The sequence below is a fragment of the Dictyostelium discoideum genome (genome assembly GCF_000004695.1).
Source record: "Dictyostelium discoideum AX4 chromosome 3 chromosome, whole genome shotgun sequence".
Classification (NCBI taxonomy): domain Eukaryota; phylum Evosea; class Eumycetozoa; order Dictyosteliales; family Dictyosteliaceae; genus Dictyostelium; species Dictyostelium discoideum.
In genome coordinates, this window is record NC_007089.4 from 1,122,009 (window position 1) to 1,149,328 (window position 27,320).

A 27,320-nucleotide genomic window follows, 5' to 3' on the forward strand; every position below is an offset into this window, starting at 1 on the left:
AGACAATGGTCTAGACCTTTTTGAAAGAAATCTTTATAGGATTGAATGGTTGAACTTGCAGATTCGAACGAGTCGAGGTTATGCTTAACTATTATATCATCCATAGTTTGTAATGATTCAGAGGCGATATCAGAGAATTGCTGAGTTGCATAATCTAGATCCTCTTCAGCTTCTAAAAGTTTCTCATTATTTATATTATTTTGTTTCTTTCTTAATTGTTTAAATTGTTCAGATGCTTCGTCAAATGATAGTCTAGCTTTGTCGAATCTATTCTTTGCCAATTGACCATCCTTGCAATCTGATTTACCATATTCGTTCAATTGTTGCAACCATTTTTGACTTATCGATTGTTCAAATGTTTGTCTATAATTTTCAATTTCATTAATCATTTCTCCAACAATTTTAAAAACATTTGATAATGGTTCACATACATTTAATGATGATTCTTCATTATTTATAAATAAATTACTATACAATAAAATTTGTTCTGATAACTGTTTATTTTCCTCAATTAATACTTTTTTTTTTTTTTTCAAAATAAAAAAAAAAATGAAAAAATAAAAAAAAAAAATAAGTGTTAATAAATTATCATTATTATTATTTTTATTATTATAATATAAATAAAAAAATTACATTGATTTGTTTTTGAATGTTTCGTTAATTTTAAATTTAATGTACGTGTATATCCTTTTAAATCTTCTAATGATTTTGTTTTATAAATGTAATCTGGAAATTCTGTTAAAGTTTCTTTTTTATTCCCAATTAAATCTTTTACAGAAGAAAAGGTTTGATTAAACTTTTTCATTCTTTTTATTTTAATTTGAAAAAAAAAAAAAAAAAAAAAAAAAAAAAAAAAAGTTAATACAAATAATTTTTTTCACAAAAAAAAAAAAAAAAAAAAAAAAAAAAAAGAAACGGATTTTTTTATCCAAAAAAAAAAAAATTAAAATTAAATTAATTTATTTTTATTAATCAAAATAGATTCCGATCTGGGTGGAAAAAAAAAAAAAAATAAAAAATAAAAAAAAAATCTTAAAAAGTTTATTTTTTTATTTTTTTTATCAAAAATTATTTTATATTCAAAGTTAATAATGGACCCACCAAGTACCTACTAAAGTGTAATTATAATATTAAAAGAAAGAAGAATTTGAATATGGTTTTAATTTCTGAATTCAATTAAATGAAGCTTTTCATATTAAACCTAATTAATTTAAAAAAATAAATAAATAAATAAATTTCGATCAATGTATAACAAAATATAAATGATTAAAAAAAAATAAATTAATATAAATTCATTAAAAATAAATATCTAAACCAAAAAAATCTTCAAACCAATCAAAAAAAAAAAAAAAATTAAAATATCTTTGGTTAATTAAGGAATTTGTTATATATTGATTGAAATTTATTGATTACTTTTATTTTTTAAATTTTTTTTTTGAGATTTTAAGCTCTATTTTATGAAAAAAAAAAAAAAAAAAAAATGATGAAAAAATTTTGGAAAAAAAGATTATTAAATAATTGTATTAGGATGAACTAAAACACATTTAGTATCAATTGGGAATTTATCTTTGTTAACTCTAATTTGAACTTTCATTGTTGTTAATTGAGAAATCTTTTGAATTACGACACCATTTGGGTTATTATTATTATTATTATCCACCAATGATGGCCAATTAATAATATTAATACCATTGGTTGCATCATAAGAGTGAGATAAGATTGTACCTTCTTTTTGTAAATCATCAAGATAAACCTTTTGTTCACTACCAAATTGAGGTACAATACAAACGATATAGGAAGCACCTGTATTGAGAGCAACTGCTTCAGTGGTAGTTGGATGATTCTCTAATAAAACACAAAGGAATACTTTATCACTTCTTTCTTGAGCTTTACGAGCATTCAATTTCTTTTCATTACAATTTTTACAAATTGCAGTGATTGATTCTGATGATGGTAATTGTTCTGTATGATTTCTATTGTTCTTTTCAACTTGAATTGATAGATCCAATAGACGATGAACTATTATATCAGCATAACGACGAATTGGTGAAGTGAAATGAGTATAGAAAGGTGCATTCAAAGCATAATGACGCCAATCTTCTTCTTCTTCATTATTTGAACAGAAATATTCAGCCAATTTCATTGATCTAATTGAGAGTAATTGAATTGCCATAAGTATGTTGATATCGGTACAAGTATCTTTTAACTTTTTAATGGATTCACCAAAGGTTAACGAAGAGGATGAATCAATTTCAAATCCATGTTTTGAACAGAAACTAATGAATGATTCCAACTTGTTTTCATTTGGTGATGGATGTCTACGAAGTAAAGAATTGGATGGGAAGAATTTACCAATACGTTCGGCAACTCTCATATTTGCCAATAACATATACTCTTCTACTAAATTATTACTTTCATAGATTGGATAGATTTTAGTTGAAACTGGATTACCTTTATCATCCAATGCAAATGCTAACTTACTTGGATGAATTGTAAAGGCACCATTGGCAATTCTATTGGATCTCATATGTTTTGCAATGGATCTTAAACCTAGTACACCCTTTTTTACACGTGCAATATGTTGAGCAGTATTTGGACCTAAATCCTTTCTCATCTTATCTGCAGGTATCCAATCTTCCCAAGCGTTGGTAATCTTGTCATCGATCAATGCTTGAGCGATAGCATAGGTTAAACGAGAGAATGATTTTATAACTGAACGACCAAACCATTCATCCAATATTTCACCGGTTGGTGATAACTTCCAAATGACAGAGAATGCCAAACGTTCAACACCCATATTAAGAGAGCACAATTCTTCCGATAACAATGATGGCAACATTGGTATTGCTTTTTGAACCAAATAAACGGTGGTGGCTTTACGTTGAGCACATTTATCCAATGCGGTATCAGGTTTTACAAAATGTGAAACGTCAGCAATATGAACACCAACTTCGAAATTACCATCTTCCAATTCTATACAATGTAATGCATCATCCAAATCTTTGGCAGTATCAGGATCAATGGTACAGATTTCTAAATTTCTTAAATCTCTTCTACCCTTTAGATCTTGTTCACTTGGTAACCAAAGTTTTGATTGATCAATCTTTGGTAAACATTCCATGACTTCCTTTGAAAATGGATCGGTTTCAACACCAAATTCACTTAACAATGCATAGGTTTCCGGTTCAATTTTACCACATTCACCAAACAATGATTTATAATGACCTATTGGCAATAGCGATGTTTCTTTCCAACCTGAATATCCAACTGATACCAATGATTTCTTATATTTCTCTGGATTGGATTTATATTGTGGTATTGATTCTTTAAAAATACAACATTTTGGTAATGTTGTATCCATTGGTATAAAGTTTGTAAATATTGAATTTACATTTTCATCAACCATAATACCAACATGATTCTTATTATGTTTTTCTTCAACAATATAAACAACTCTAACTGATACATATTGTTTATTTTCAAATGCTTTTAAAGTTAATTTTTCAATTTTTTCTAATTTTTGAATTAAATTTGAATGGTCATTATTATTATTGTTGTTGTTGTTCTTTTTTGATGGTTTAACAGATGATACTTTTGGACTATTTTCAATCTTTACAAATCCTTCATCACTATCATCCTCTTCATCATCAGTGATAGTTGTAGTAGATGTAGTGGTAGTAGTAGTTGTTGTTTTAATATTATTATAATCATTTTCTTCAGAATCAATTTCAATTTCTTTACTTTCAGACATTTGTTCTTTTAATAATTTATTTTCAATTTCCATTTTCTTTGATAAATCTAGACTATCTAATAAAACAACAGTACCTTCATCACCTTCATTAACAGATGTTGATACATCCTTTAATATTGCACCAATTGTAACTTCATCATCTTCATCCTCTTCATTTACAATCTCTTCACCACCAATGGATGTGGTATCGTTGTTGTTATTATTATTATTATTGGTTGCTTCAGTAGTTTCATCTTCATCTTCATCTTTTTTTGGTCTCTTTTTCCACTCCTTTTCATCAAGTATTTCAAATGCAACAACATCATTATTGAATGATCTATTTCTATATTTTAAGCCATCACAAAATACATCATGACTACATCCTTCAACGGTGATATAGGCATCATGATATTTCTTTGGATTCACTCTAAGTGTACCAAAGAAATATTTACCTTCGGCTAAACCTTTTTCTAAATCTTCTTTTTCAACATATTGTTTATAGAATAATCTTGTTCTTTTCTTCCTTTTACCTTCATTATTATTTTTATTACCACCATCTTCTTTATCTGATTTTGATGATTTTCTCTTATCTTTCTTTTCAGCGTTATTATTATTATTATTAGCCTTTTCTTTTTTATCACCTCTTTTCTTTTTATCACCTTTTTCATTTTTATCAACTTTTTCATTTTTATCAACTTTATCTTTTTTATCAGATTTTACCTTTTTATCAACTTTGATTTTTTTATCAACTTGGTTTTCTTTATTGGTTTCATTAGAGTTGGTTGATGGTGTGGTGGCAGGTTTTGATTTTGATTTTGATTTTGATTTCTTATTTGTTGGTGCAGATGTGGATGTTGCAGTTGGTGTGGTTGTGGTTGTAGTTGTTGTGGTTGTTGTGGTGGTTGCAGTTGGTGTTGAACTATTTTGTGATTCAGTTTGAGGAGTATCTGTGATTGGTGTTGTAACAGTGGTGGATGATTTGGATTTTCTGTTATTTTTTGGTTTTTTTGCTTCTGTGGAGTTAGCAGTAGTGGCTGTGTTTGTGGTAGAATTGTCGTTTGTGCTATTTACATTATCAGTTGGAGGGGTTGGTTTTGAAGGTTTTGATTTCTTTTTTTTGGTTCTTGCTGATTTCACATCTGATGTGGTAGCAGTGGTAGTTGGTTCTAAATTTGGGTCTGATGATGTTGGTGTGACATCTTTATCATCCGTATTTTTATTATTTAAACTTAAATTTGAAAATTCTGATAATAATGATGATGATGGCGATGCATCTGGTACTTTTGGTTTCTTTTCTTTTTTAACTCTATCTTTCTTTGGTTTTGGTGCTGGTTTTAGTGATTGTTGTGTTGGTGTATCTGATGAAGAATCAGTGGCGGTAGTGGCGGTTGCTGTTGTTGAGGTGGTGGTAGTGGTGGTGGTAGTTGCAGCTGATGTATTTATAGTAGCATCTGTTGTTGTTGCTGTCTTTTTTGGTACCCACTGTACAACTGGTGTAACCTCATATTCTACATCTTTATATAATATTTTTTTAGTTTTTGTAGATAAATCAGTTGACTTTTTCTTTTTAGGAACAGTTGGATTATCAGTGTGAGGTGTTGTTGTTGTGGTTGTTGTTGTTGTTTGATTATTATTATTATTATTATTATTATCTGTCATTTTAACTTTTGGCTTTTTGGCTTTTTTTGGTTTATTTTTATTATTATTATTATTATTATTATTATTATTATTATTATTATTATTATTATTATTATTATTATTATTATTATTATTGTCGCCAGTATTTAAAACAATTTCAGTGGAGTCTTCCATTTTTTTTTTTTTTTTAGTTTTTAGAGAAAAAAAAAAGAAATCCCAACTATTTCTTAATAATTAGAATGAAAAATATATATTGGTAAAAAAATAGGAAATATAGGTTGAAAAATATAAAAAATAAATTAAAAAAAAAAATAAAAAAAGATTACAAAATTAAAAAAATAAATTACAAAAAAAATAAAATAAAAAAAAAAATAAAAATGAAAATTTAAAAAATAAAATACAAAAAAAATAAATTAAAAAAAAAAAAAAAAATAAAATTTTCTTGGTCGTATTTTAATATTTTTTTAATAATTATTATTATTTTTTTTTATTGTAATGGATATACATGGCAAAAAAATGATTTTAACCATATTTATACATTCAACCAAATATTAAACTGAAAATCTAATAATCATTTTAATAAAAAAAAATAAAAAAAAATAAATTTAATTTTTTTATTTTTTTTTTTTTTTCGCTCTGAGATCACCCCTTTTTTTTTTTTATTTTTTTTATTTTTTTTATTTTTGGGGTACTAAGACATATGCGACTTGGAATTTAATTCTCAAAAAAAAACATGAAAATAAAAGAAATTAATGACGAAATAGATAATCAATATAATAATATTTTAAAAGAAGTTGAAACTATAACTACAACAACAGCAACAGCAACAGCAATAACAGAAGAAGATGATTATACAAAATATATATACTCAAATATATTCAAACATTTAAATAAAGGTGAAATGGATCAATGTATAGAGTTAATTGAAAAAGATCATTCATTAGTATTTTCAACTGAAGATCATTATGGAATGACAATACTTCATTTAGCATCACAAAAAAAGATGAGAAGATTAGTTAAAAGAATTTTAGACATTGTTTCAGATGATGACTTACTCTCAACAAGATTTAATATTGATACAGTTGATTTAAATAATAATACAGCATTACATTATGCATGTACTTCATCAATTAATGATATTACAACATTAACTCAACAACAACAACAACAACAGCAACAACAACAATCTGTTAATCAAATTACAAATAATAATAGTAGTGATATTAATAGTTTTATGTATTTAAAAGAAAAGAAATCAAATAGATTTTCAATTGTAAAATTATTATTGGAAAGAGGTGCATCATCATCGATTTCAAATAAAATGAATTTGTTACCAATTCATTTAGCATGTAAAGAAGTTGATTTTAAAATTGTTGAATTATTAATAGAGAATCATAATGACTATTCAGTGAATATGATGGAACCACAAGCTAAAGTATTAGATTCAATTAATTTTTCATTATTATTTCAATCACTTCAAACTAGTTCTGATAAATTCTTAACAAATCATGAAAAAGAAAGAAATGAAAAGAAAAAAGAAATAATCCTAAGTAAAATCGATCCAAATTTAAAATGTATTAAAAATGGTCCAAATTGTTTACATTATTCATTATCAAATTTAAAAAGAATTAAAGAAGTTACATTATCATTATTTTTATCTTTTACCAATAATTCTTCATCTTCACCACCACCACCACCAACCTCCTCCTCTTCTTCTTCTTCTTCTTCTTCTGATTCAACATCACCACAAATTAGTCAAGATTTATCAATGTTAGAAAGAAATCATCCATTAATTAAATTGATTAAATTATTATTACAAAAATCATGTAAACCGAATCATATTGATGAAACTACAGGCAAATCACCATTTCATCAATTAATTGATATTTTCCCAACTGAAGAGAATGATTTAATTGAATTTTTTAAAATTGATGATCAACAAGTTCAACAAATTTTACAACAACAACCCCAACAACAACCACAACAACAAAGACAAAATAATAATAATAATAGTAATTTTATAATTGAAAATCATCATAAAGAAGAATTTAAAAATATGATTTCGAATTTAATTTATTCAATTACAAGATTATTTCAACAATATAAATATGATTTCACATTATCAAGTAGAAAATCAATAATGGAAAGTGATAAAGATATTGAAGAAACTCCATTAGGTCAATGTTGTATTTATCCAACTAAAAAATTTATATTAGAACAAATTTTAAATTTTTTTAAAAATCATAATAATAATAATAATAATAATAATGAAAAAATTATAAATTCAATTAATTCACATGGTCAACCAGCATTATTTATAGCATGTTCATATGGTAATGTTGAATGTGTCGATTTATTATTAGAGAATGGTGCAGATCCAAATATTAAAGATAAATATGGTTCAACTATGCTTCATGAATCATTAAATTTTAAACATTATGAAATCGTAAAGAAATTAGTATTATGTGGTGCAAATGTTAATGAGAAAATGTCAGTATTCCCTCAATCAACACCATTACATATTGCAGCTTCTCAATTATCATTTGAAATGTGTCATTTCTTTGTTGAACATGGTGCATTATTAAATGTTTTTGATTCTGAAAAACAAACTCCAAAAGATATAATATTACAACTACAACAACAACAATTATTAAATGATAAAGAAGATGAAAATTATCAAGAATTAAAAGATTTCTTTGAATTTCATATTCAAATTAATTTAATTGAAATTTCAAGTTTTGTAGTTTTTAAAGGTGATTATAAGAAAAAGATTAGAGAATTTATTCATTCAAAAGAGAGAAATTCAAAGATTGTTGATAAATATATGAATCAAATTTTTAATGGTGGTGGTGCTGATGATGAAGAGAAACTTGATCAATTGGTTTCAAATAGTGATCAAATTAATATACCTTTAAAAGAAATTAAATCTTCAACTAAAAGAATTAAAATTAAATCTTCAAACGATACTTTATTTAAATATGTTAATTTATATAATCAAACTTTTAATCATCTATTACATATAATTCAAAATAGATTTAAACCTTCTACAACAACTACAACCACAACCACTTCCTCAAATGAAATTACAATTGAACAATTTGAAAAGAATTTTATTAAATCAATTACATTATTACCAAATGTTTCTTTAAATTCAAAAGATGATCAAAATTTAGATTTTTTAAGAGACGACGATGAAATTGTTGTGGAATTTTATTAAAATTTAATAAAATAAAATAATAGTAATTATAATAATAAAAAAAAAAAAAAAAAACTTATAATTTGTATTTATTTATTTATTTTTTTTTTTTTTTGTCAAAATTTAAAAATAATCTAAAAATAAAATTTATTTTTAGATTTTTTTAATTCTTAACTAAAAATAAAATTTTTTTTTTTTTTTTTTTTTTTTTTTTTTGATAATAAGAACTAAAATTAATTTTATATTATTTTATTTTTATTTTTATTTTTTTTTTTTAAATTATTTCTAAAATTCAAAAAACAATTCCCATTATTTTCTCAATAATTTTCTTTCTTTTTTAACATTTCCAATTTTAAATTTTTATATAAAAAATGTTTTTAATATATTTTTTTTTTTTTTCATAATAATTGTTTATTAAAAAAAACATTAAAAATTAAGAAAATAAAAAAAAAAACCTCAATTTAGATATCCCCAGACCAGATTTAACAAAAACACATTCAAAAAATTAATTTTTTTTTTAAAATCAAAATAAAAAAAAAAAAAAATTAAAAAAAATTAAAAAAAAATAAAATAAAATTTATGCATGAAAATGGACTCCTAAATAATAATATCAACAATAATTTTTTTTTTCCAACACACTTCACAAACGCAAAAAAAGATTATAATCCCCTCAAATTTTACGAAAACATTCAAAGTAATATTAATGAGGAGAATATAGCTTTTGATACATATACTACAAAAATGGATCAATTAGCTCACTTAAAAATTTCATCATCTGGTGGTGGAGATGATGAAATAAATAAAAACAACAATAATAAACAAAAACCAACCACCACCACCACCACAACTACAACAACTACTACCACTTCATCAACACCAAAAACAACACCATCCAGAGATAATAATAGAAATAATAATAGAAATAATAGAAACAACAACAACAACAACAACAACAACAACAACAACAACACTAATAATAGAAACAACAACAACAACAACAACAACAACACTAATAATAATAATAATAATAACAATAATAATAATAATAATAAATTTAATAATAATAGATATAATAATAATAATAATAATAATAATAATAATAATAATAATAATAATAATAATAATAATAATAATAACAATAGATTTAATAATAATAACAATAATAATAGATTTAATAATAATAGAGTTAATATTGAAGAATGGAAAAATGATAAAGTAATAGAATGGTTAGAAAAGAATGAATTTAATCAATATGTTGAAAAGTTTAAAGAAGAACAAATTGATGGTAATACACTAATAGAATTTAGTTCAATGAATCAAAGTGATAAAATATTTGAAAGACTTGGTTTCATTCATATAGGTCCAAAAATTAATTTTCAAAGAAAATTAAAAGAATTGGTTTTATCTTCACAACCACAAAAACAACAACAACGTCAATCAAATAATAATCAAAATAATAATAATCAAAATAATAAACATATTGTTGATTATAGTGATGCAATTCATCATATTAATAATAAACAAGATAAAGATAATAAAAAGAAATCAGAATTTGAACCATTTAAAACTGCTCATGAAATGGAGAATTATTTAAAAAAGAAAATCGTTCAAGCAGATTCTGATGAAGATATTGTTGAATTATTAAATCATCAAATTATTAATCTTAAAGATATCATTGGTAGAGATTTCTTACAATTCTCTGTACAAGATTTACTGGTGAGAATTTATACACATGAAAAATTTCAAGGTGGAATTTTGGAACAGTTTTTCAATAAATTAATTTTCGAATTAATATCATCTAAATTCTTTTCATCAATTTATAACTTTCCACAGTACATTCAAGAGATTGGTAGTTTGCCACAATTTAAAGCATCGATTGATTTAATGGATTTGGTCTCCTCTAAATTCAATGATAGTATTACAATTTTACCAGTTGAATTGTTTGAAATTAGATTCAATGAATTGAATGCTGACACCAATCAAAGTAGACTATCCAATCAAACACTTAAAACAGTTGAACATATTAAAGGTTTAATTAAAGTTTTAAAACAAAAGAAACAATTATCAAAACTTAATACAATTCAACAATTAACACAACCAATTTTCAATATTGATGAAATTAGTTATAAGAATTTACCAATAGCACCAACTCGTGATGAAATTCATTCAAAGGTATTACCAAAATTAAAACCACTTAAAATTGGTACCTATTCATCATCTGAAGAATATATTGATACACAATTTAATCTATTAAGAGAAGATATGATTCATCCGATTAGAGAAGCTTTAACACTTATTCAAAATGGTTCTTCATCACCTTATTATTATACTGATGTAATTTTTAAAGGTAAAATATAATTATATATTTAATTAAATGATTATACTTTTAAATAAATATATTAATTTTTTTTTTTTTTATATATTTTTATAATAGGATTTACAAAAACTCAAACATCATTAAGTTTTTTAATTGAATTTAAATATAGAAGTAAAATTAAATGGGAGAAATTTTCAAAATTATTAAATGGATCATTGTTAGTATTATCATGTGATAATTTTACAAATATTTTAGTTGCAACCGTTGAAAAAAGACCAGATAGAGGTGAAGAAAAACAAATTTCAATTTCATTTTATGGTGATAATCAAGAGAATCAAATGGATTTAATGTATTTATTTGAAAATTCATTCTCAATGATTGAATCACCAACTTATTTCGAATCTGTAAAGAATGTATTATCATCATTACAAAGAATTAATTCCGATGATTTACCATTTCAATCATATCTTTTGAAATGTTCAGGTCAAGAGATTATTCCAAAGTATTTCCAAGATCATCCAGTTATTAATTTACAAACTACATTTGATAATACTGAACGTATCAATATTAGAACATCGGAATTTCCAGAGAGATTGGGTACATTGGATCCAAGTCAAATCGAAGCATTTGAACATTGTTTGAAATCAGAGTTATCTTTAGTTCAAGGTCCACCAGGTACTGGTAAATCTTATATTGGTGTGAAATTATTCGAAGTGATTCATAGACATTTAAAAGAGAATTCAGCAAAGAATGCTCCAATATTGGTTTTATGTTATACCAACCATGCCTTGGATCAATTTTTGGATCATATCATTACAAACGTTACAAAGAAAGTAATTAGAGTCGGTTCAAGATCTCGTGATGAAAGAATGAAAGATTATAATATTCGTAATTTCATTCGTGCTGAAAAAAGACAGTTTGAATACTATAGACAAAGAGATGATGTAGTTGCAATACTTAAAGAGTATTTAGATACTTTTTCAAATGAATTATCATATGAAGATTTTTTAAAATTTGCTGGAAATGATTATAATAAAGGTCAAGATGATGATGATGGCGATGATGATGATGATGATGATGATGACAATGGTGGTGATATAAAATGCTCAAATATGAATTTTAATAGATGGGGTCAATGGATAAAATCAATAAAGAAAAAGATTAAAGAAGATTTAACTTTATTAAAAGTACCGAAATCATTAAAACCTTCAATTAATGAAATTGAAAATGAAGATGACGAAGATGATGAAGATTTAGTTGAAACCTTATTAAATGAAAGAAGATTTGATTATGGTAATATTTCAGGTGGTAGTGGTATTACTGCTCATGATATTTCAGAATATGATATTCAAAGTATTGTTACAATGACAAGATTAGAGAAAAGAGATTATAAAGATATTCAAGACATTTTCGATATTAAAGAAAATGATAGAATTTATTATTATCGTTATCTTTTAAATAAAAAGATTAGACATTCATTGAAAACCATTCAAGATTATGCAAAGCAATATAAAGAGCTATCTGATACAATCTTGGATTATGAAAATAAAGCCTACATTAGAGCATTATCATCAGTTAATGTTGTTGCTGCTACAATTACAGGTGCATCTCGTTTGAAGAGAGTTTTCGATTCAATCAATTCAAAATGTGTAATCATTGAAGAGGCAGCTGAAGTATTGGAAGGTCATATAGTTTCAGTATTACCAAAAACTATTGAGCATTTAGTATTGATAGGTGATCATGAACAATTGAAACCATCATGTGCAGTCTATCAATTGGCAGAGAAATTCCAATTGAATGTTTCATTATTTGAAAGAATCATGAAGAATGGTGGTGCACATAGACAATTATCAATTCAACGTCGTATGGTACCAAATATTTCACAATTCATTCATCCAATCTATCCAAATCTTAGAAATCATCCAGAGGTTTTAATAAGATTCGCAACTGAATCAACCATTAAAGGTATTCAAAAGAATATCTTTTTCTTGGAACATACAATACCAGAATCATCACCAACTGAATCAACTAGTAAATCAAATCTTTTCGAAGCTGATTATGTGGTTGGTTTAGCTGATTATCTATTGAAACAAGAATATAAACCAACTGATATTGTCATATTGACACCATACACTGGTCAACTATTAAAGATTAAAAATCAAATTAGAAATAGAAAACATGAACTACTCTCAAAAGTACAAGTACGTACAGTGGATCAATATCAAGGTGAAGAATGTAATATAGTCATATTAAGTTTAGTTCGTTCAAATGAACGTGGTGATAGTGGTTTCGTTAAAATTAAGAATCGTATCAATGTTGCCATTTCTCGTGCTAGAAATGCAATGTATTTGGTTGGTAATAGTGATCTATTGAGAAAAGCAAATCCAATTTGGGAAAATATGTTTAAAATTCTATCTGAACCATCCGTTAATGCCATTGGTCCAATCTTAAAGCTTAGATGTGAAAATCATAAAGATCAAATCACAAATATCACCTCTGGAAAAGATTTTGCAAATGTACCACAAGGTGGTTGTCTTTTAAATTGTTCAACTCGTTTGGAATGTGGTCATCAATGTGGTTTAGCTTGTCATATCTTTGATCAAGATCATATCAACATTAAATGTACAAAACCATGTGAACACATTCATCAAAAGTGTGGTCATACATGTAAGAAAACCTGTTCCGATGATTGTGGTCTATGTGAAGTATTGGTTGATCGTGATCTCCCATGTGGTCATAAAAAGAAATTGGCTTGTAACATTGATCCACTTCAATATAAATGTCAAGAACCATGTCAAAAACAAAGAAGATGTGGTCATAAATGTGAACTCAAATGTTCAGAATATTGTGAAAAGAATAATTGTAAAGAGAAAGTTGAAAAAAAACTTCAATGTGGTCATATCGAAACAAAAGAATGTTATAACAATAGTAACGTTTGTAATGCCAAATGCAAAGATATCTTACCATGTGGTGATCCTTGCTCTCAAAAATGCAAAGATCATAAAACAGCTCAATTTGGAATTCGTAGTCATCCACCTTGCTCAAAGAAAGAATGTACAAGAGAATTGTTCTGTGGTCATAGATGTAATAGTCAACATGCATGTAGTTCAGGTTCTTGTGGTGATTGTAAAAAGAAATGTCTAAATGCTTGCACTCATTCAGTTTGTAATACAGGTTGTTCAAAACTTTGTAACCCATGTAGAGAGAAATGTAAACGTGGTTGTATTCATGTTGGTAAATGTAAAAACCTTTGTAAAGAACAATGTTCCATCAAGAATTGTGATCAAAGATGTACAAAAAAATTACCATGCAAACATCAATGTATTGGTTTATGTGGTGAAAAATGTGTTTCAATTTGTAGAATATGTAATCCAGATTATTTAGAACCAATCACTCGTATGAAGTTAAGTGAATTCGATGAAAATGATTGTTTCATTGAACTTCATAAAGGCCATGTCTTCCTCGTTGACAACTTGGATACCTTTATGAATATTAAAGATGAAAGTGGTAAGATAGTTCATAAAAAGTGTCCATCATGTAATATGATCATCTCTGCTAAAGATGCTCCAAGATATAAAGATATCATTAACAAAACTTGGAATCAAATAGATTCAATTAAAAGAAAATTAATGGAACGTGTAACAAAAGAAGAAACTGATATGGTTGTAAAAGCAATGGGTGGTGCTGCTGGGTATGTTTTTTTCTACTTTATTAATTATAATAATAATAATAATTATAATAATAATAATAATAATAATAATAATAATAATAATAATAATAATAATAATAATAATAATAATAATAAATAATAATAATAAATAATATATATACTAATTTAAATTTTTAATTATTATTAGACATTGGTTCGTTTGTGAAAATAAACATACATATTATATTGGTGAATGTGGAGGAGCAATGCAAATAGGAAACTGTATTGAGTGTAAAGCTAAAGTTGGAGGCACCAATCATTCACTATTACCAAATAATAAACATTCTGACATTGATGGTTCAAATAATCCTTTGTATAGACCATTCATTCAACCACCAGAATTTGATTAGACTAATTCACAAAAAAAAAAAAAAAAAAAAAAAAAAAAAACCTTTTTATCTCTTTATTCCTTTTTTTCTCATATTAAATAATAGTTAAAATAATAAACAAAATATAAATAAAAATAAAATAAAATATCTTTTAAAAAAAAAAAAAAAAAAAGTTAAATTATTTTATTAAAAGATAAATGCAGTACCCCAATAAACCAAGTGAGCCAATAATAAATAAACTTAATACGGTATTAACAATAACTTCGCATATATTACAGTATGGAGGGCAAAAACTTAACTTTAATTTGCTTTTTATTTTTTTTAATCTGTTAATAGGTACATTATTTTCAAAAATTTCAACATTGTGATTCATACTATTATTATTATTATTATTATTATTATTATTATTATTATTATTATTATTATTATTATTATTATTATTATTATTATTATTATTATTATTATTATTATTATTATTATTAATATTATTATTATTATTATTATTTTCGTTGTTGTCGTTGTTATTATTATTGTCAGGTTGTTGATGGATAATTGAGGGATTTTCATAATTTATTAATATTGGGGAAATCGAAGGTGAATTATCATTTTTAATTTCTTGCAAATATTTTAAATGATCTTGATTTAAGGATAAAATTGAAGTTGCATCAAAATCTGAGTAGTCCTTTCTGCAAATTGCACAAATTAATTTTCCACTTTCAAACCACTTCATTATACATTCTTTATGAAAAGTATGTCCACACAAGGTTAACGAAAAAGGTAACCTTGATGTTTTTGTTATATCTTTATCATATTCATTATAACATATAGGGCAATAAGCCTCAAATTCTTTTTTTATTGAACTAATATCATCGCTCATTTATTTATTAATTTATTTATTTAATTTTTTTATTTATTTATTTATTTAATTTATTTAATTTATTTATTTATTAATTTATTTATTAATTTATTTATTTATTAATTTATTTATTAATTTATTATTTTTTTAATTTAATTTTCAATTAATTTGTTTGTTCATTAATATATTTTTTATTTTTTTAATTTATTAATTTGTTTGTTTGCTAGTTTGTTTTTTTTGTTTGTGTATTAATTGAATTTTTATTTATTTAGTCATTTATTTATTTATTAATATGTTTAATTGTTTAATTTTTTTTTTTTTTTTTTTTTTTTTCAACTTTATTATATATTAAAATTATTTAATTTATTTTATTTATTAATATGTTTAATTGTTTAAAAAAAAAACAATATATTTTTTTAATTTTGAAGTTAATTTGAATCGGAACACAGTCCTTTTTAAGAATTTTCATTGTTAAACAATTCAATTTCCTTTTTAGATTCAATCAAAAATAATAATAATAAAATAAAACTATTGGTGAAATTTAAAAAGAAAATAGGAAATTCTTTATTTCTTTTTGTCATCATCATCTTCTTTACTGGTACATATGGATTGTGTTGTTGAAAGAGCAGCAAACATTACAGCACCACCTAAAAGACCAGTTATGATTGGATTTTCTTTAAAATAATTGATTGTTTTACTTAAAAATCCCTCTTCTTCTTCTTGATTATTTAATCTTACTGAACGAGAACAACTAACATTATCATCTTCTTCAGAGTTTGAATTAATACTTTTTATTTCCATTCTTCTAACTATTATTTCATTATTTTGACCATTTGCCTCCAAATTATTATTATTGTAGTTGTTGTTGTTGTTGTAGGCGTTATTGTTATTGTTGTTGGTATTATTGTTGGTATTGCTGTTGGTATTGTTGTTGTTGCTTTGTCTTAAATCTTGAATTTCTAAAAGTAATTGAGTTACTGTTTGATCATGTGAAACCAAGCCTTTTTTAGAGAAGGATGAATAATCTTTTCTACAGTAAGCACAAGTTCTTGATCCTTTTTGAAACCACTCCTCTATACAACTTTTATGAAATTGATGTGAACATAAAGGTAATCTATGAGGTAATTTCTCTTTGTCATTTAAATCTGTAACATCAAATGGTGATAAACAGATACAACATGTTAAATCTTGATTTAATTTTTTATTATCCATTTATTTATTTATTTATTTATTTATTTATTTATTTATTTATTTATTTAATTATTTCTTTATTTCTTTATATTTCTTTTTTTCTTTATTTCTTTCTTTCTTTGAATATTGTGGCTACTAAAATATTTTTAAAAAAAAAAAAAAAAAAAAATTTTCTCAAAAAAATAAGAAAAAAAAAAAATAAAAAAATAAAAAAATAAAACTTTCAATTTTTTTTTTTATTTTTTATTTTTTTTTATTTTTTATTTTTTATTTTTTTATTTGGGTGTTCAATTTTTTAAACATGAAAAGTATAGTGTTAGTTTTTAACATATTAAAACATTTAGAAATTGATGATATTTATTGTTGTGAAATTGTTTGCAAAGATTGGAGAAAAGTGGCAAACCAAAATAAACTATGGGAGATATTATTTTTGAAAAAATTATTCAACATTACCAATTTCTTAAATGAAGAAATTGATATCTATAACAAACATGGAAGATTAAAAGAATTGATTGAGAAATTTAATATTAAATATCTTTATAAACAATGTTTTCCAAATCATTTTAATAGGTTTAAAAATTTAAACATTTTAAAAAATAATAAAATTATAAACTATGATCATGCTAATGGTCACTGTAGTAGTAGTAGTAGTGGTAATGGTGGTCATAATAATATTATTAATACTTTATCAGATTTTAAAATAAATAAATCAAATATACATAATAATACAAACAATAATAATAAACAAAAAGAGAATGAAGTTGATAATGACATTTCTGATATTATATGTAATGAATATATTTACTTTTATAATATTTCGAAATCAGTTATAGATTCATATCAATTTAACTACTCTTATGAATTTAATAATAATGATTATAAAAATTGTAGATTATTTATTATTAAAAAAGATACATATCAAATATCACCTCCTGGTAAAAATTCAATTAATACTAAAGTTGATTTAATTTTTTTATTATTTATACCAAATGAAATCAAAGAATATTCGAAAATTATTAAAGTTAATTATAATTATAATTATTGTATTGAAAACCCTGATCAAAGTAATTATCAAAGGGTATATCCTTTTAATTTTAATCTTCAAACTATAGAATTAAATAATTATAATGATGATGATGATGATGATGATGACCATCATCAAAATGGAATTACTATAAAGGATATCGAATTTAATGAAAATTCTAAAAATTATCAATATAAATCAATGCAAGAAATTGGATTTAAAGGATTAAATACAAGTGAAATTTCAGAAGAGTTAATGATTAAAATTGAATCATTTGCAAATAAATTTTCATTTTATTCAAATAATGAATCTGAAAAGTTAAATACTTTATATTATTATTTAACACCAATATTATTAAATATTGAAACAAAAAAACCATTTTATAAACAACAACAACACCACCAACAAAAACAACAACAACAACAACAACTAGAAATATTAAAACTAAAAAATCAAAAAATATCACTTTTAAATGTAAAATGGAAATTAACATTTTTTTTAAATATTCTAAAGAATAAACCAGTTGAATTTTTATTTTATGCAATTAATGATGACTATCCAATACATTATCATCAATATGATAATCCTAATGAAGAATGGTATGAAAATGATAAACCACAATTATTAGAATTAATTAAAATATCAACTATTAAGCAATACTATCATAGATTTAGTTTTAAAGGGAGTGGTAAAAAAATAATAGAATTTAAATTCTCAATTTCAATACCAACCACTAATAATACAACATTAACTTTATATATTGAATATTTGAGTGATTTATTTTTATTTTCAATAAAGTATAAAGAATCTCAAAACAACAACAACGATGATGATAATAATTATGGTATTGATGATGATAATGACGATGATAATGATGAAGATAAAGGAATAAAAATATTATATAAAAATAAATTTGGAAGACAAGAATACGATTTAAATCTTTTAAAAGAAAATAAAGATAATTTTTCAAATTTATCAAGTCTTATGAAATTGGTTTCATTTTTATTCGAGGGTAAATTCCCAAATTTTAAATTTAAACTAGTCTCACTACTAATAATAATAAATCTTGATCAATTTATGTCTTTTGATTTCGATAGTTCTAAAATTTTAGTTAAACCAATAAGCTCAAATGAAGATAAAGAATCAATGTACGCCTTTGATTTAGATTTTGGTGTTAATTATGAATAAAATTAAATTTTTTTAAAATTTTATTATGGAATGAAGAATTATTAAAAAAAAGTATTCATCTATTTCAATTAATAAACCCAACAATATTAATTAGTAGCAAACCTAATTATATTTATTCGGTTATAAAAAAAAAAAAAAAATATAAAAAAAAAAATAATAATAAAGATTTAATAAAAATAAAGAAAAAAAAGGAAAAATAATAATAATAATAATAATAAAATAAATTATTATTATTAATTTTTATACTTGTGTTAATTTTTTTTATATTTAAAACTGATTTTATTTATTTTATTTTTTATTTAAATTTTTTTTTTTTTTTTTTTTTGATCAAGACCAATCTTTTACCTGGTTTTTATTTTTTCCTAAATTTGAATGACTAAATTAAAAAAATATAATAATCGAAATTTAATTCATTTATTTAAAAATAAAAATAAAGAAAAATGAAGTTTTCATTTTTCATTTTTAAATTTTCATTTTTATTTATTTTTTTTTTTTTTTTTATTTTTTTTTTTTTTTTTTCATTTTTTTTTTTTTTTTTTTTAATAAAACAAATAAATTTTCAATGAAGGAAGAACAAAGAGATTTATATTCATTAATTATAAATCAATTAGTACATGATGGATATTTGAATGAAGCGACTAAAATTAGTGAATCTACAATGATACCATGTCCAATTAAAGGAGAGGCGAGTAATAAATTATTTTCATTGTATCAATCTACTATATCAGGCAGTGGTGGATTAGGTATGCATAGTGGAATTAATAGAGTAAACTCAAATATGGATATAGATGATGATTCAAGTACAATAGGATCAAGTGGTGGTAAAAATTCAATTGAAGATATTATAAATATGAAAGAATGTTTAGATTTTGATGATCCAATACAACAACAACAATTAATAACTGGTAGTAGCAGTACTTCAACCACTGCCACCACCACCACTACTAGCAGTAGTAGTAGTAGTAGTACAAGTGACGGTACAACAAATACAACAGGAATTATAACTGAAAAAGTACAACAACAACAATTACAACCAAATTTTATAACGAAATTTATTACAACTCATAAAAATGCATGTAGATGTGCAAAATTTAGTTGGGATGGTAAATATGTAGCAACAGGGTCATCAGATACATCAATTAAATTATTAGATGTTAATAAGATGAGAAATTATAATCAAACAAAGAATGAAACCACTGAAGATTCAGCACCATCAAGACCAGTGATAAGAACATTTTATGATCATACGATGCCAATTAATGATTTAGATTTTCATCCATCAGCACCCATTCTATCATCGGCATCAAAAGATGGTACTATTAGATTCTACGATTATAAATCATCATTAAAACGTTCATTTAAATATATACAAGATACTCATGGTATACGTTCAATCAATTTTCATCCATGTGGTGATTTAATATTGGCTGGCACTGATCACCAAATGATTAGACTTTACAATGTAAATACATTTCAATCATTCACAGCAAGAAAGATCAATGAACATCATCATGGTCCAATCAACCAAGTTAGGTTCTCACTGGATGGTAATATCTTTGCAAGTTGTTCAAAAGATAATACAATCAAAATTTGGGATTCAAATAATTTTAGTTTAATTTCAACTTTAAATTCACCCCATGGTGGTAAAGAACCAACTACCGTTCAAATTAGTAGGAATCAAAAATACCTCTTATCATGTGGTCGTGATTCAATGATTAAACTATGGGAGATTACTTCAGGTCGTTTGATCTATAGTATCAATACAGGTGTAAATCAAAGTGGTGGTCAAAATAAAAATAGAATCTCTGCAACCTTTAATTATACTGAAGATTATATCATAACAAATGATGAACAACCCTCTGTCGCTGTGGTTTACAATTCAAGAACAAAAGAACAAGTTCAAAAATTAACTGGTCATAATAATACTGTTCGTTATATTGCTGCCTCACCAGTTGAAAATGCTTTAATGACATGTAGTTTAGATCATAGAGGTAGATTTTGGACTGATGATACTTTATCTTTATCTTCAAATCCAATTAATAATAATAATAATATTGTTAATAAATTAGATGTTGATATTTAAACACAAACAAACAAATAAATAAATAATCTTTATTTTTTTTTTTTTTTTTTTTTTTTTTTGAAAAAAAGAAATAATAAATAATCTACTATAGAGAATATTCTCTATAGTTTATGGTTTTTTTTTTTTTTATTATTAAAATTAGGGTATGTGAGTGAGGTGGAAAAAAAAAAAAAATAGGTTTTTTTTTTTTTTTTTTTTTTAATTAATATATTCTGATGTTGTATCAGATAAATAAAAGGAAGGTGTATTTGGAAGTGATTGAGCACATGGAGACTCATTTGAACTTGGAGCACTGTCTAATGGTGAGGTATTTTGAATTGGGCTCAAAGCTAAATTTAATGATGATAGTTTTTCAAGGGTTGGAGTTGTATTTGAACCTTGAATTTGATTTGGTGTACTATTAGTTGATAGAGAACTATTATTGTTATTATTTGGTGAATTATTTGTTGTGGTGGTGGTTGTAGTAGTAGTATTGGTGGTGGTGGTAATTTGATGTTGTGATGTTGTATTTAAAGTATGGGGCGATGAAGTTGAACCTGGATTTTGTTGTTCTAATTTCACACAAACTCCACAAAGAATAAATACTGTTGGTCTTTGAATTTTTTGTTTTTTAACAGGGAATTGGTGTTGTTGTTGAAGGAGAAGATGAGAAGTTTCCAAAAGAGCTGGTGATGAAGATGATGAAGAAGCAGAGATTGGAGTTGGACCATTTGGTTTTGATGAAGAAATAGTTAAGCAACTACCACTACCACGATGAGTAACATCATCAACCAAATGACTATTATTTGGATTTAATAAAAGATGATTTTCAGTTGTTGTTGTTGTTGTTGTTGTTGTTGTTGTTGAAGGTTGTGGTTGTGGTGGTAGTGGAGGTGGTGGTGGTAATTGATTATGTCTAAATTCAGCATATTCTGTTTTATCTAAAATTTTAACATCATTTGGTAAACATGTGATACAAAAAGAGGATGGACAACCTTTACAAATGAAGAAACTACCACCAGATTCGTTTGGTGTCTTTTTACATTGATGACAAGCATGTCTTGAACATTTCCAACTTCTTGGTGTATGAGCTAAACCAGCACATGATCTATGATAGATCTTTGGGCATGATCTACATTGAACCATTGATGTGCGACCTTTAGAATCCTCTTCTTTCTTACAAGAAAAACAATTTCTATCCAACAAAGTCTTATGTTTTTTTGGTGATCTATTCTTTTTCTTTAAATCTTCAGCTGTTTTCAACATTGATATTGGATCACTACCAGATGGTGATGAAGATAATGGTGAAGGATTTGATGAATCACTACCACCACTAGTTAATGAAAATGATTTAACACCATTTAAACTACTAGTTTTCCATAAATTATTATTAGAATTATTATTATTATTATTTCCTAATAAATTTGTGCTACCATCGAATGAAGTTGATTTTGAATTTAAAATTGACATTGATTGAATTAAATTTGCTTTTGTTTGAAATTGACTAAATAGTAATGGACTACTACTTCCACTACTTGTAGTTGGTGAAATTGCACCACCACCAGCAGCGGTGGTAGTAGTAGTTGAGGAGGAGGAAGAGGAGGAAGTTGAAGTTTGAAGTATATTTTTTTTATAATTGGACATTTTGACAATACAAAATTTCATCATTTCAACCATTTCATCCTTTTTAGACTTTTCAAATAAAGTTTTTTCAGCAGATTCTATCATTAGGTTTGATGAATTTGTATTACTTATACAATTGAAATCAATCTTTTGGTTTCTAATGAATAACCATTCTTCAACTGTACCTGCTGTTAATAATCTAAACTTTCTAATTGTTGATGGTGATGACGATGATGATGATGATGATAATGATAATAATGATTCGATCTTTAATTTCAATGTTATTGAATTATTAATATTGATTTCCTTTGATAAATCTAAATTCCAATAATATTCAAATTCAATTACATTGAATTGATTAATTGAATTTAAATTGGTTGGAATTGGTGGTGGTGATGATGGTGGTGTCGATGATGTAGTTGGTGATGATGATGGTGATGATGATGATGACGATGAAGATGATGATGATGATGATGACCATTCATTTCCACCTCCTAAATTTGTAAGAATCTTTGTATCAAAATTTATAAATTCAACAAAACTTGATAAAATAATTACTGGTGAACTTGTTATATTTCTACTTGTTGCACTATCAAGTAAATCATTAATTTTAAAATAATTTAATGATCTAAAAAAAAAAAAATTAATATAAAAAATTAATATAAAAAGGTAATAGAAAATTATAAAATAAAAATAATTGCTTACTTTAATTTTAAAAATTCTTCTAATAAAGTAAATAATTGAATTGAAGAAGATAATAAAATAATAACTTGACGTTGTTGTTGTTGCTGTTGATGTTGTTTAATAATATTCTGAATTAAATAATTTGTAGCTAAAAATTTTGAAGATGAATTTGCTATACTATTATTTTGATTATTTAATAGATTTGGATGATTACAACATTTCTCTAACATGAAATAAAGATCATATAAAAATTTAGTTTGATCCAATTGACCAGAATTCATTTTTGGTATATTTTCTTTAAGTAATGATCTATATAAAACCTCTTGTGTATCTGAAATTTGAAGTAATATATCTTTTCTTAAACTATTATTATTATTATTTGTATTTGTATTATTACTATTGTTATTATTATTATTATTATTATTATTATTATTATTATTATTATTATTATTATTATTATTATTATTACTATTATTAAAACTCTCAAATGATGATAAAACTTGAGACTCAATTTGCTTTTCAAATGGAATTTCAAATGATGATAGTGGTGATGGTATTGTCACTGATGATGTTGTTGATGAAGTATTTTGCATTGAAACATTTATTAACAAATCATTTGATGGTGGTTCGCAAATTGATCTTTTTCTTGATTGAATTAGTGGCGTGGATGAAGATGATATTGATTGTGTTCCTATATTATTGTTATTATTATTGTTATTATTACCCAAATTATTTATTACCACTGGCATATTGGTTGGAGTTGAAGATTTATTAGCATATATCAGATTTAATTCCTCTGAGATGTTGCCCATACTACTATTATTATTACTATTACTATTATTATTATTATTATTATTATTATTATTATTATTATTATTATTATTATTATTATTATTATTATTATTATTATTATTATTATTATTATTATTATTATTATTATTATTATTATTATTATTATTATTATTATTATTATTATATGAAGTTATTTGATATGGTGATGGTGGGCTATTACTAATATGTGGTATTTGTTGGGATGGAGATGATGAGTGAGTAATTGGTATAAATTGTTGTTGTTGAATAGGTGATCTTGGTTGTTGGGGTGGAGGAGTTAAACGCGGGTTAATTTGATAATATTGTTGTTGTTGTTGTTGTTGTTGTTGTTGTTGTTGTTGTTGTTGTTGTTGTTGTTGTTGTTGTTGTTGATATTGAATATTACCATTGCTATTATTACAATTATTGTTATTGTTTCCGCTATTATTACTATTACTATTACTATTACTATTATTATTATTATTATTATTATTATTATTATTATTATTATTATTATTATTATTATTATTATTATTATTATTATTATTATTATTATTATTATTATTATTATTATTATTATTATTATTATTATTATTACTATTACTATTGTAGTACATTACAGTTGGCATATTTGTATGATGTTGTGATGGCGACATTGGGTGACTATTTGAATCACCACAACAATTTATATTATTGTTATTATAACTAATATTTGGACTAGCCAAATATTCATTTACATTTACATCTTGTATGTGGTGTTGTTGATGGTGGTGTTGTTGTGGCGAAAATGGATGTTGTTGAATGTGGGTATGTGTTGGTGGTGGGGAAAATGGTTGTTGAGATGGCGAAAATGGTTGTTGTTGGTGAGGAGAATAAGGTTGTTGTGGTGAATATGGTTGTTGTTGTTGTTGTGGTGAATATGGTTGTTGCTGTTGTTGTTGTGGCGAATATGGTTGTTGTGGTGAATATGGTTGTTGCTGTTGTTGTGGTGAATATGGTTGTTGATATTGTTGTTGATAATGAGATTGTTGATGTTGTTGTTGTTGTTGTTGTTGTTGCTGCTGCATCATCATTTGTTGGTGGTGAATTTGTTGTTGATGAAGTTGATGATTTTGATGATAATTATTTATATCGTCAGGCATTGCGTATACCTGAGGAGATAAGCCATTATTATTATTATTATCATATTGACTATTATATATCATATGCTGTTGCTGTTGCTGTTGCTCCATTCAATTGTTTTTTATTATTACTTTTTATTTTATTATTATTTTTATTATTTTTAAAATTACACATATATGATTAATGCTACTATTACTATTATTACTATTACTATTGAATGGATGAACTATTTATACGATTAAAAATACAAAAACTATTTTTTTTCTTTCTCCTTCTCTGTTGTCAAAACTTGGTTTTTTTTTTTTGTTTTGTTTTGTTTTTTTTTGTTTTTTTTTTTTTTTTGAGAAAAAAAAAAAAAACTATTTCCTAAAAGAAGGAGAAAACGAAAATTATAAAATGTGTAGCCTAACTGTTTTTTGACTTTTTTATTTTATTTTTTTTTTATTTTAATTTTTTTCTTTTTTTTTTTTTCTTTTTTTTTTTTTTTTTACTTCTTTTTAACCGAAAGGATTGGAAAATATATAAATATGTAAAAACATTGACTGTTTTTTTTTTTTTTTTTTTTTTATAAATAAATACTAATTTATTGATTTATAGGTGTATTATTATGTAGTTTATGTTACAAAAAAATAAATTAAAATATTTTATTTAGATTTTGGAAATTTGGAAAGTGTTGGTGATAAAAAAAAATAAATATATTAAAAAAATAAATATATTAAAAAAATAAATATAAAAATAAAAAAAAACAAATAATGTTTTGATTTGTTTTGTTTGATTTGATAAAGTACAAAATTAAAAAAAAAGAGAGAGAGAAAAAAAAAAAAAAAAAATTTTAACTATTGCCTTTTTCTATTAATGCTGGTATTATTACAAATTTGAGAGGTGATGTGTTTTTTTTTTTTTTTTATCAATTTGATTTATTATTTAATTTTTAATTATTTTTAAATTATTTTCTATTTTTTTTTTTTTTTTTTTTTTCTGTGCTATATGGTGTGTGGTTGAGTGTGTGGATATATATAGTGGTGTTTAGATCTCTTTGTATATAAATAATTATTTAAATAAATAAATAAAAAATTTCAAAAAAGGTGACAAAATTGAAGGGATGGGTGGGTGATTTAAATATAACTATTTCAACCAACTTGATATTCGTTAATATATCACTACTAGTGTTACAATGTTTATTTGGGGGTTTTTTATTTTATTTTCTTTTTTTTTTCTTTTTTTTTTATATTATTATTCTATGTGTTAAGTATAATATTATTATTATTACTATTATTATTATTATTATTATTATTATTATTATTATTATTATTATTATTATTATTATTATTATTATTATTATTATTATTATTATTATTATTATTATTATTATTAGGTGGTATGTACACAATATTTTTGAAATGGGCGTGAGGAATTACTTTAATTTATTTTTATTATTATTATTATTATTGGAGGAGGCGAGATTTTTATTATTATTGTTATTATTATTATTATTTTAATATTTTATTATTATTGTTATTATATATTGATATTTTTAGTTTTTCCAATATATTTTATATTTTGTTTTATTTTTATATTTTATTTTACTATATTTTAATTTTACTATACTTTAATTTTAATTTAATTTATTTTCTATTATTTTTGGTGAATCTTTTTAAAACGATGATTGGTTTGTAAAAATTTTGTGAAAAAAATACAAAAAAAAAAAAAAAAATTAATTTTAAAAAAAGTTTGAAAAAAAAAAAAAAAGAAAAAAAAAAAGATATATTGTTTTGATGGTGGAGTATTGGGTTGTTTATGTTTAAACTATAATTATTTTTGATTTAGCGATTCTTAAATTA

At 24.0% G+C, this 27,320-nt stretch overlaps 9 protein-coding genes across 9 annotated transcripts in view; 4 read left to right on the forward strand and 5 right to left on the reverse strand.

The window, feature by feature from the left end:
• The window catches only part of gacR (RhoGAP domain-containing protein), a gene marked incomplete at both ends in the record, with an annotated part of 2,468 nt that extends 1,663 nt beyond the window's left edge, over nt 1–805 (reverse strand). The window contains 2 exons of the mRNA XM_636825.1: nt 1–517; nt 634–805. The exon at nt 1–517 is cut by the window's left edge and continues 1,663 nt beyond it. Coding sequence (XP_641917.1) covers nt 1–517; nt 634–805 — 689 coding nt within the window. The remainder of the gene's footprint in view (nt 518–633) is intronic.
• A 705-nt stretch (nt 806–1,510) lies between these two features.
• On the reverse strand, nt 1,511–5,542 carry DDB_G0278757 (hypothetical protein; the record flags this gene model as incomplete). Its single annotated transcript, XM_636827.1, has 1 exon — nt 1,511–5,542. One exon carries the CDS (start codon nt 5,540–5,542, stop codon nt 1,511–1,513), a length of 4,032 nt encoding a protein of 1,343 aa, XP_641919.1.
• Nucleotides 5,543–6,101: 559 nt separating this feature from the next.
• Nucleotides 6,102–8,585, forward strand: DDB_G0278759 (hypothetical protein; the record flags this gene model as incomplete). The annotated part of the gene is made up of 1 exon (XM_636829.1): nt 6,102–8,585. The coding sequence occupies one exon, from the start codon at nt 6,102–6,104 to the stop codon at nt 8,583–8,585; it is 2,484 nt and encodes an 827-aa protein (XP_641921.1).
• Nucleotides 8,586–9,305: 720 nt separating this feature from the next.
• On the forward strand, nt 9,306–14,940 carry DDB_G0278761 (NF-X1-type zinc finger-containing protein; the record flags this gene model as incomplete). Its single annotated transcript, XM_636831.1, has 3 exons — nt 9,306–10,911; nt 10,999–14,572; nt 14,739–14,940. 3 exons carry the CDS (start codon nt 9,306–9,308, stop codon nt 14,938–14,940), a joined length of 5,382 nt encoding a protein of 1,793 aa, XP_641923.1.
• Nucleotides 14,941–15,097: 157 nt separating this feature from the next.
• Nucleotides 15,098–15,796, reverse strand: DDB_G0278763 (hypothetical protein; the record flags this gene model as incomplete). Its single annotated transcript, XM_636856.1, has 1 exon — nt 15,098–15,796. One exon carries the CDS (start codon nt 15,794–15,796, stop codon nt 15,098–15,100), a length of 699 nt encoding a protein of 232 aa, XP_641948.1.
• A 543-nt stretch (nt 15,797–16,339) lies between these two features.
• DDB_G0278765 (hypothetical protein) lies at nt 16,340–16,987 on the reverse strand (the record flags this gene model as incomplete). Its single annotated transcript, XM_636857.1, has 1 exon — nt 16,340–16,987. The coding sequence occupies one exon, from the start codon at nt 16,985–16,987 to the stop codon at nt 16,340–16,342; it is 648 nt and encodes a 215-aa protein (XP_641949.1).
• A 280-nt stretch (nt 16,988–17,267) lies between these two features.
• On the forward strand, nt 17,268–19,178 carry DDB_G0278767 (cyclin-like F-box containing protein; the record flags this gene model as incomplete). The annotated part of the gene is made up of 1 exon (XM_636858.1): nt 17,268–19,178. The coding sequence occupies one exon, from the start codon at nt 17,268–17,270 to the stop codon at nt 19,176–19,178; it is 1,911 nt and encodes a 636-aa protein (XP_641950.1).
• A 562-nt stretch (nt 19,179–19,740) lies between these two features.
• cstf1 (WD40 repeat-containing protein) lies at nt 19,741–21,261 on the forward strand (the record flags this gene model as incomplete). The annotated part of the gene is made up of 1 exon (XM_636859.1): nt 19,741–21,261. The coding sequence occupies one exon, from the start codon at nt 19,741–19,743 to the stop codon at nt 21,259–21,261; it is 1,521 nt and encodes a 506-aa protein (XP_641951.1).
• Nucleotides 21,262–21,459: 198 nt separating this feature from the next.
• DDB_G0278771 (hypothetical protein) lies at nt 21,460–25,589 on the reverse strand (the record flags this gene model as incomplete). The annotated part of the gene is made up of 2 exons (XM_636860.1): nt 21,460–23,491; nt 23,569–25,589. 2 exons carry the CDS (start codon nt 25,587–25,589, stop codon nt 21,460–21,462), a joined length of 4,053 nt encoding a protein of 1,350 aa, XP_641952.1.
• Nucleotides 25,590–27,320: the final 1,731 nt, after the last annotated feature.